This window comes from Triticum dicoccoides, chromosome 5A (assembly GCF_002162155.2).
Source record: "Triticum dicoccoides isolate Atlit2015 ecotype Zavitan chromosome 5A, WEW_v2.0, whole genome shotgun sequence".
NCBI lineage: Eukaryota > Viridiplantae > Streptophyta > Magnoliopsida > Poales > Poaceae > Triticum > Triticum dicoccoides.
The window spans coordinates 504616249-504625556 of NC_041388.1; the positions used below are offsets into that span (position 1 = coordinate 504616249).

A 9308-nucleotide genomic window follows, 5' to 3' on the forward strand; every position below is an offset into this window, starting at 1 on the left:
AAAATCAAATGAATGAAGTTTTGTAAGGAAGAATAAATTAGTGGCATTGGTATTACCCTTTAAGACAAGAAAATATGAAATAAAAACAAAAAAAAAACAAAAGAATGAAGTTTTGTAATGAAGAATGAATTAGTGACAATGGTATTACCCTTTAAATAAAAGAAAATGATATACATAAAATTATGAAGTTTTCTAAGAAAAATGAAACAGTGGTAATACTAAGTAGTAGGTTCTAAGAATGAATGAATTAGTGGCGTTGGTACTACACTTAAAAACAAATAAAATATAAAACATTAAATCAAATAATGACTTTTTACAATTTGCCGGAAATTACATTTTTTATAATAGGCAAGAATAAGCATATAACAGTGAAAATTTCACAACAAAATTTTCTAAGAAGGAACTAATTAGTGGCTTTGTTATTATCTTTCAAGAATAGAGAAAATAGAATAAAAATTAAACCAAAATAAAAATAAAGAAGTTTTATAAGGAACAATGAATTAGTTGCATTAGTAATACCCTTTTAAGTTAAAATAATATGAAACAAAAACAAAAACAAATTAACAAAATTTTGTAAGGAAGAGTGAATTAGTGGCATTGGTATTACCCTTTTAGAACAAAAAAGAAAAAACTCAATCAAAATAATTAAGTTTATAACCAGAAAATGAAATAGTGGTAATACCAATGAATTAGTAGTTTGTAAGAAGGAATGAATTAGTTGCATTGGTATTACAGTTAAAAACAAAGAAAATATAAATATTAAATGAAATAATGACAAAATTTGCACACAATTTAAATGGAAATTGCGATTTTTGAAAAAAAGAAAGCAAGAATAAGCATATAATAGTGAAGTTTCGCAAAAGGCAAGTGCCCTAAGAAGGTAGTAATCTAAAATGTCTTATATTAGTTTACATAGGGACTATTAATTGGTGGCATTTTTATTGCCTTAAAGAGGAAAAAAATCAAAATGATGATTTTTACAAGGAAGAATGAATTTGTGGTAGTGGTATTACCTTTAAGGAAGAACAAAAATGAAATGAAAATAAAAATAAAAAATGAGGCTTCCGGGCACTGGTCCTTAGGGGCACGTGCACGAAGACTTCCCGGTTGTCGTCGACAAGACCAAGGCGGCTCCGGTATGGGAGCGGCAAGCAGTGCATCGGCGGCTCGTTCTGACAGCGGTAGTGGTCGCTTGGTGGTCTCAGAATCTCGATGTAATTTTTATTATATTTGAGGTGCTATGTACTTCCAATGAATTTTGATAATAAATTTGGATCATTTTCGCAAAAAAAAAAACTAATGGCATTGGAATACCCTTTAGGAAGAAATCCTAAAATAAAAAATGGACTCAAGATTCAAGATGGTACTTCCGCTTTCTTTTGGAAGGACCGCTAGCTTTCTTTTGGAAGGATCATCCTCCTTCATATAATGGTCCCTCTCAAGATTCAAGATGGTACTTCCGCATTCTTTGGGAGGATCCCCACCTTCATATAATGGTCCCTTTCAAAGTTCAAGGTGGTACTTCCGCATTCTTTTGGTATTTGTAGAGTTTCTTTTTTCCACTATGGTTCCACGTTGAGCCAGTGCTTTGTGCCTGGTGTTGTAAAACTGTGGTTGGGCATGTTGCCCTTTCTTGTGTGAATATATGATTCGCATGCTTGTGCTTATTCTAGAAGAAAAAGGACTAACTGCCGGACAAAATTACATTCATGGCACGTACGGGTCCCAATAGATCTACCCGGCGAAATCCACTAGGCCACTGCCACATAAGCGTGCCAACGGCGCCATGGCTTAGAACCGTCAGGACTTCATGGCAGCCACCACCTCAGGTTCACCACGAAAGACAGGCAAACCAAGGCATGCTTCATGCGCAGGAAGCCAGAAAGTTCTTCTTTCACCCAAAAGAACAATGGTTTAAGCCTTAGTAATAAGCAGATAAATGAGTTTACGGCCGGCCGTCGCTTTAGTACGACGAAGCGAAGAACAGTGGCCATAATGCTAAAAAAAGGGTGTCACCAATGAATGAACAGAGAGAGATATTTCCGACCAAGTAATCGGAATAATTTTCTGCTTTTTGGGGCAACTTGACCAAGAGCGCAAGACAGTGACGCGCGGTTCTTTTTCGCTCCTCCATCAGAACCCCTCATGAAGATGGCCGCTTAACCACTCCGCACCATGGGTTAACTAGGCGCCTTAATCTGGCCAGGCCGGCAGCAAACGAGGTCAGAGACGTACGGCAGCCAGCAGAGCGGCGACGGCAGCGACCAGCGAGCATGGTGGGAGCGGCGGAGGGGAAGCTGGCGCTGGGAGACATGAGGGTGCTCAAGCCATTGGCCCACCTGCTGGTCGGGCTGGTGCTCTACTGGGTGGCCGAGGAGATGACGGTGCCTGTGCTGGTCGACGTCACCACCGCCTCCCTCTGCCCCGGCGACGGCAGCACCTCCTGCCCGGAGGCCATCTACCTCACCGGCCTCCACCAAACGGTCAGCTCCATCCCCTCCCTCCAGACAGCCACGGTCAACCATGGTTGTTTTTGCCTTGAGTTTTGATCGTTGGGTTGGGGTTGCGTGCAGGTTGGAGGCATTTTCAGGGCGGTGGGATTCACTCTGATGGGGCAGCTCGCTGACGAGTACGGCAGGAAGCCTCTCCTCATCCTCGCCGCCGGCACCTCCATCATCCCCTACAGTAACCACACCATTCATTTCTCTTCCTGTTCTACAATATTTCTACCTTTTGCATCAACAATCAACCTTTCATAACTATTGCGTTCATATGCTTGTTGCAGGTGTGCTTGCTCTGAGCAGCACCAAGGTGGCCGTGTACGTCTACCTTGTCACACGCACCCTTTCATTCATGATCGGCCAAGGGACCATAACCTGCCTCGCATTGGCGTACACGGTATGTGCTCGACGGCGATCCCGGTCGCCAAGAGTCGAAAATCTGACACTTTTTCTGCTGAATTAGGCGGATTTGGTTGAACCGTCCAAGAGGGCCTTCGCGTTTGGCTGTATGACCGGGATCCTGTCGGCTTCGCACTCCCTGGGGAACGTCTTCTCCAGGTTTCTGCCCGAGCAGTGGATTTTCCAGGTACATTGTCAACTAGCTGAAACTTGTTTGCTGGCTTCATGTTCACTTTTACAAATTCTGGACCGGTTTGTTTATGCGTTGACAGGTCTCGGTTCTTCTCTTGGTCTGTTCCGTGGTCTACATGAAGGTTTGTCTGGTTGAGACACTTCAGAAAGCTCCCTCTGCTTCGTGTCAGCGTTTGTCCTTGTCGTCTTTGGTTCTCGGTTTGCCGCAGCAGCGTTGGGAGTCTATCAAGGACAACATTAGCATGATCAAAATCAAGTAAGCAACTATTCTTATATACATCTACATATGCAATACTATTTTCTATTGTGCAGTAATTTTTTTAAAGGTATGGTTGAGTAATTTGCTGGTCCTTTATAATCTAAAAACATGTGTAACGCTCATGTTTTCAGTTAGGAAACAGTTTGCAACTTGTGATGCAATTTTCTGACCTTACCTAATGTTGATGTTTTGCTAGCAACACACTTAAGCGAATCACATACATTTCCTTCTTCTACGAGTTGGGCATGATTGGCATCAGCGATGTTCTACTGGTAATCATACGTCTCTGTTCTGTTTTACTCTGCTACGGTGTTCCGAAAACTTAGGCCAGTTCATCTTCATCTCATGTTTTGCAGTATTACCTGAAGTTGGTATTTGGATTTGACAAGAATCAGTTCTCCGAAATTCTAATGGTGGTTGGAATTGGTTCAATCTTTTCTCAGGTACTGTACTAGAGTACTTTACAACCAGAAGTGGTGCATTGTCCTATTGATAAAAATTGCAGTTTGTAGTAACTTTTTTCAAACTGCAGATATTGATACTCCCAGTTGCTATCCATGCAATTGGCGAGAAGGGAGTCCTGTGCATTTCAATACTTGCATCGGTTGCTTATGTGAGTATTATGCCAAGTTTATTTCTATTAATATCAGCTGTTGCGGTGTTACAAAATTTAATGATGGATTCTGAAAACTATTTATTCAGGCTATGCTATACGGCTTGGCCTGGAGTTGGTGGGTACGTACTTGCCACATATTTTTAGCTCAGTTCACTGATGTCCAAACAGATTTGCCGTGACTGATGTCTACAAATGTCTCTCTCTTTCATTACAAATTAACCTTACAGGCTCCATATTTTGCTTCTTCACTGGGTATCATCTATTGTCTGGTCAAGCCGGCTGTAAGTCATTGCCCTCTGTTTTTACCTATACTGTAAATGTAAATACAAAAAAAAAGTTTGCCGCAGTTAATTCAATGATTGTGTCACATTTTTATACTACACCTCAATAATATACTCCCTCCGTCTCAAAATTCTTGTCTTAGATTTGTCTAAATACGGATGTATCAAGTCACGTTTTAGTATTAGATACATCTGTATCTAGACAATTCTAAGACAAGAATTTTGAGACGGAGGGAGTATAAGCTTAATATAGAGCTTCCTTTTAACATGTACAGACTTATGCGATCATCTCTAGGGAAGTAGTCTCAGCTGACCAGGTATATTTAAACCAGTGAAACATTTCTTGCCTCAATCTGAAAATCCAAGCGTGATACCTAACCGCCTAGTTTTCCTCTGCTCCTGATGGCTTTGGCCTTTGCAGGGAAAGGCACAGGGATTCATCGCAACAGTGAAATCCACAGCTATACTGATGGCCCCATTGTTCATGAGTCCTCTAACCTGTAAGCCAGCACTTCTCTGCCATGCCTTTTGTTGAAATGGAGGTTGAAACCCCCGGCTTCTGCATCATTGTGATGCAGACAACCATTTTTTATTAATTATTAAATAGAGTACAGAACAAGCCAGCAGTTCTCTACCATGTCTTATATGCATGAATTATGGTTTGATCTCCACCTTTTCCGCAACTCGGTTCCAGCCTACTTCATTTCGGAAGAAGCACCCTTCAACTGCAAAGGTTTCAGTTTTCTTGTCGCCGGTTTCTTCCTGGTCAGTCCTATTCCTCTCTTCTTTTAGAAAAATGATTCCTCTTCCTCTTGGAATGGATAGTATGTTCACAAAAATGTGCAACAACAAATCTCAAGTACAACATTTCTACAGGCAGTATCATTGGCATTTGCTTGGATGCTTGATCCAGAGAGCAAAGACAAACACATTGGAGTTGCAGATCAGGACCAGCTCGATCAAGAAGCAGCTCAAGCACCACTGTTGGCACAACCATGATGAAGTTCTTGAGGAACTGTGCATCTGAAGAATGCTTATTTGCAGCTTCAGCTGATAACTAAAGCTTCTGCGCACAAGTTAGCTTCAGATTATAGTAGTATTAAATATCGATCTCCCCTGCCTGCCTCTTCCTTAGCCCTAGCTACTTACCCTTTTCGGTTTTCCGAGTATTTATTTTCAGGGAGTTTTTGTTTTCAGTCACACTGTTTTCTGGTTGCCGGCTAGCTACTGTAGCTGGTTTGTACAGTTTTTACTCCGCCTTAGCTTGGACGGAGATTGGCCATGCATGTCACCATATGTATAATTATTCAATCCAATTATAGATATTACCGAAAAAGTCTTTCGCCCCGCTTTATAAATAAAGCAAACCGTCAAGAGCACACATACACGGACTAGTTCAGCACACACACACCCGAGAGACACAACAACAATACAAAGGTTCTTCTAAGGGCACAGCTCAACAAGCCCAAAACACAAAAAGAAAAGGCGGCCGCAGCCGGCGACGACGACGAAGCCCAGCATCTAATCAGGCTCTGGGGGAGGCGGAGGAAGCGGCGGCGATAAGCGGACGACCATCGAGCGGAGGTCGGCGATGAAGGCGGTGATGGCGTCCCGATCCCGAGGGCGGCTAAGCGGCCGCTAGAGCTGCAAGAAACCAGACAGTTTGAAGAGAGCGTCGGTGGCACGTCGGAGAGGGATGCGCTGAATCACAAGCCTATTGCGGATGGTCCAGAGGGTCCACGCGAGTGCCCCAATCTCGAGCCACCTAATGTGGCGAGAAGGCAGAGGGGAGTTCTGGAGTTCGGCAAAGAGGTCCAGGAAGTTGGTGTGGCACCAATCCCCTCCCACCACTTGTCTAAAGCAGCTCCAAACGAATTGTGCGGTTACACAGGAGAAGAAGATGTGATTGGAGTCTTCTAGAGTCCCACACAGCGGGTAGAGGCCAGTCCCAGGTCCATTGCGCTTGCGAACCTCCACCCCAGACGGGAGCCGACCACGAATCCATTGCTACATGAAAATCCAAATTTTTCAATGGCAAGCGGATGGCCCGCTGTAAGACAATAAGTTTTGGGGAACCAGCACAACCCTCTAGGGGTGGCTTATCTCATTATATATAATGGTTGTGTTACAATATGTACCATATACGTACATAGGTACAGAAGCTATACATAGTCTAACACCCTCCCTCAATCTTAGCCACTTTCTAAAGAACTGAGAAGGGTAAGATTGCGCCTACAAGCCTCAAACTGTGGCAGCGGTAAAGGCTTAGTGAAGATGTCTGCAAGTTGATCCTTAGATGAGATAAACTTGATCTGGAGTTGCTTCTGTGATACACGTTCCCGTACAAAGTGATAGTCAACTTCAATGTGTTTCATTCGGGCATGAAATATTGGATTTGCAGAAAGGTATGTAGCACCGATGTTATCACACCAAAGAATAGGAGGCTGTGGTTGAGACAAACCCAACTCCTGAAGCAAAGACTGCACCCAAATAATCTCTGCAGTAGCATTAGCCACAGCCTTGTACTCAGCTTCAGTACTGCTACGTGACACAGTAGCCTGTTTCCGAGCACTCCAGGCGATCAAATTAGAGCCAAAGAATACTGCATAACCCCCCGTGGATCGCCTGTCATCTGGGCTACCAGCCCAATCTGCATCAGAGAAGGCCGAAAGGACCCGAGAGGAAGTCGGCCGAATATGCATACCAAATGTCAGGGTGAACTGAACATAACGAAGAATGCGTTTAACAGCAGCCCAATGAGTATCTCTGGGAGCCTGAAGATACTGACAAACCCTGTTAACAGCATAAGAGATATCTGGTCTCGTGATCGTCAAGTACTGAAGTCCACCAACAATGCTCCTGTACTCTGTGGCATCCGCAGGAGACAAAAGCTCACCATCAACAGTTGTTATCTTGTCGGTAGACGACATGGGTGTGGTGGTCGGTTTGCACTTCAGCACGCCAGCTCTCTGTAACAACTCCAAGGAGTACTTCTTCTGCGTAAGGACAAGACCAGTAGCACGAGAAGTGACCTCAACTTCAAGAAAGTAGTGAAGCTTCCCAAGATCTTTGACCGCAAAATCAGCACCAAGAGAGCAGACAAGAGCATCAGCAGCATACTGAGAAGAGCTGACAAGGATAATATCATCGACATATACCAAAAGATACATAGTGACTTCTGGCTTCTGTAGAAGAAATAACGAAGTGTCAGCAGTAGACGGCACAAACCCATGAGCACGAAGGGCAGAGGCAAGGCGGGCATGCCAGGCACGAGGAGCTTGCTTCAAACCATATAGTGCTTTGGAAAGACGACAGATATAGTCAGGACGATCAGGATCAGAGAAACCAGGCGGCTGTTTCATATAAACCTCTTCCTCCAAAAAACCATGTAGAAAAGCATTCTGCACATCAAGTTGACGAAGTGACCAACCACGAGAAACAGCAATGGAGAGAAGAAGCCGAATAGTGGTAGGCTTGACGACAGGACTGAAGGTGTCCTCATAGTCAAGACCATGACGCTGCCGAAAACCGCGAGCAACAAGTCGCGCTTTGTAACGCTCAATAGATCCATCCGAATGCTTCTTCACTTTGAATACCCATTTTGAGTCAATAACATTTACCCGTGGTGGTGGAGGAACGAGAGTCCATGTCTTGTTACGAAGAAGAGCATGAAACTCCTGCTCCATAGCCTCTCGCCAATGTGGAATGCGCAGGGCAGCCTGATATGAGCGAGGCTCAGAAGATGGATCCGCAACAGCAGCAGCCAAACAAGCAGCCAACCAAGCAACCGTACCATCCTTACGTTCCTTAGGTTTGAAAATGCCACTGCGACTGCGTGTATGTGGTCGGGACACAGGAACCACCGAGGTCGATGGAGCAGCCTGCAACGGGCTGGAGGACGGTGACGTTGACGAGTCAGCCGGTGACGAGGAGCCAGTCACGGTAGCCTCGGACTCAGTTGGCGAAGAAGGCCGACCCACCGGCGAAACCGGCAGAGCAGACGAAGCAGTTGGCGACTCTGGCATCACAGACCGGGCCGATGGCGAGCTCGGCATAGTGGGCCGTGGCGCGGCCGGTGTCGCGGGCCGATCCGCTGATGAAGGCGACGTGAGGACCCGAGCCGCGGGCGAAGACGGCGTGACGGGCCGAGCCGCAGGCGAAGACGGCGTGACGGGCCGAGCCGCGGGCGACTCGGCGGCCGCTAGCGAAACAGACCGAGCAGTGGAGATGCTCGGCGCGACTGGCTCGTCGGGTGACCATGCATGGGCACGCGAATCAATGCCATGCAACATAGGGCGATCGACGTGCCCACCAGAAGACGACGATGATGATGGTGAATCCTCCAACAGCTCCAAACGAGCTCCACGTCCGGTTCCTGCACCATGGTTAGGTAACAGCAAAGGAGAGTATGCAACATCATCAAATTGGTCAGAAGCAACAGAGGATGAATGCAGGGATGGTGGTTCGACAGTGGACACAGGAAGGTTGGCAAAGGGAAAAACATGCTCATCAAACACGACGTCCCGAGATATATAGACACGATTAGTGGGAACATGAAGACATTTGTAACCTTTATGAAGAGAGCTATAGCCAAGAAAAACACACTTCTTAGAACGAAACTCAAGCTTGCGCTTGTTATATGGACGAAGATGCGGCCAGCAAGCACACCCAAATACCTTGAGAAAGGTATAATCAGGTTGTTCATTAAGGAGAACCTCAATGGGAGTCTTCATGTTTAAAACACGAGTAGTTGTACGGTTGATGAGAAAACATGCAGTGGTGAAAGCATCACTCCAAAACCGAAACGGAACAGATGCATGGGCCAAAAAAGTAAGACCAGCTTCAACAATATGACGATGCTTACATTCGACTGAACCATTCTGCTGATGTGTATGTGGACATGCTAAACGATGAGCTATCCCAAGCGACTGAAAGAAAGAGTTGAGGTTGCGATACTCACCCCCCCCCCAGTCTGACTGGACATGAACAATTTTGTGCTTGAGAAGACGTTCAACATGTTTTTGAAACTGAACAAAAATATCAAACACATCAGATTTGCG

General features: G+C 45.0%; 1 protein-coding gene across 2 annotated transcripts; it reads left to right on the plus strand.

The window, feature by feature from the left end:
- The first annotated feature begins 2144 nt into the window (after positions 1 to 2144).
- Positions 2145 to 5576, plus strand: LOC119302419 (tetracycline resistance protein, class D-like). Of its 2 annotated transcripts, XM_037579460.1 has the most exons (14): positions 2146 to 2483; positions 2574 to 2685; positions 2786 to 2898; positions 2965 to 3087; positions 3173 to 3348; positions 3548 to 3623; positions 3708 to 3794; positions 3884 to 3964; positions 4054 to 4086; positions 4195 to 4248; positions 4524 to 4565; positions 4670 to 4748; positions 4943 to 5013; positions 5125 to 5576. In XM_037579460.1, the coding sequence occupies exons 1-14, from the start codon at positions 2274 to 2276 to the stop codon at positions 5245 to 5247; spliced, it is 1380 nt and encodes a 459-aa protein (XP_037435357.1). In that variant the 5' UTR covers positions 2146 to 2273; the 3' UTR covers positions 5248 to 5576. The 2 variants fall into 2 exon arrangements, with proteins under 2 accessions (XP_037435358.1, XP_037435357.1); XM_037579461.1 differs by lacking the exons at positions 4054 to 4086; positions 4195 to 4248 and having other exon boundaries at positions 2145 to 2483.
- Positions 5577 to 9308: the final 3732 nt, after the last annotated feature.

Bases quoted from the DNA above. Each gene is read 5' to 3' on its own strand.
- LOC119302419 (XM_037579460.1), top strand. From the start codon at position 2,274: ATGGTGGGAGCGGCGGAGGGGAAGCTGGCGCTGGGAGACATGAGGGTG. The intron at 3,965-4,053 runs GTGAGTATTATG...CTATTTATTCAG, and splicing joins TACTTGCATCGGTTGCTTAT to GCTATGCTATACGGCTTGGC. The intron at 4,749-4,942 runs GTAAGCCAGCAC...ACTCGGTTCCAG, and splicing joins GTTCATGAGTCCTCTAACCT to CCTACTTCATTTCGGAAGAA.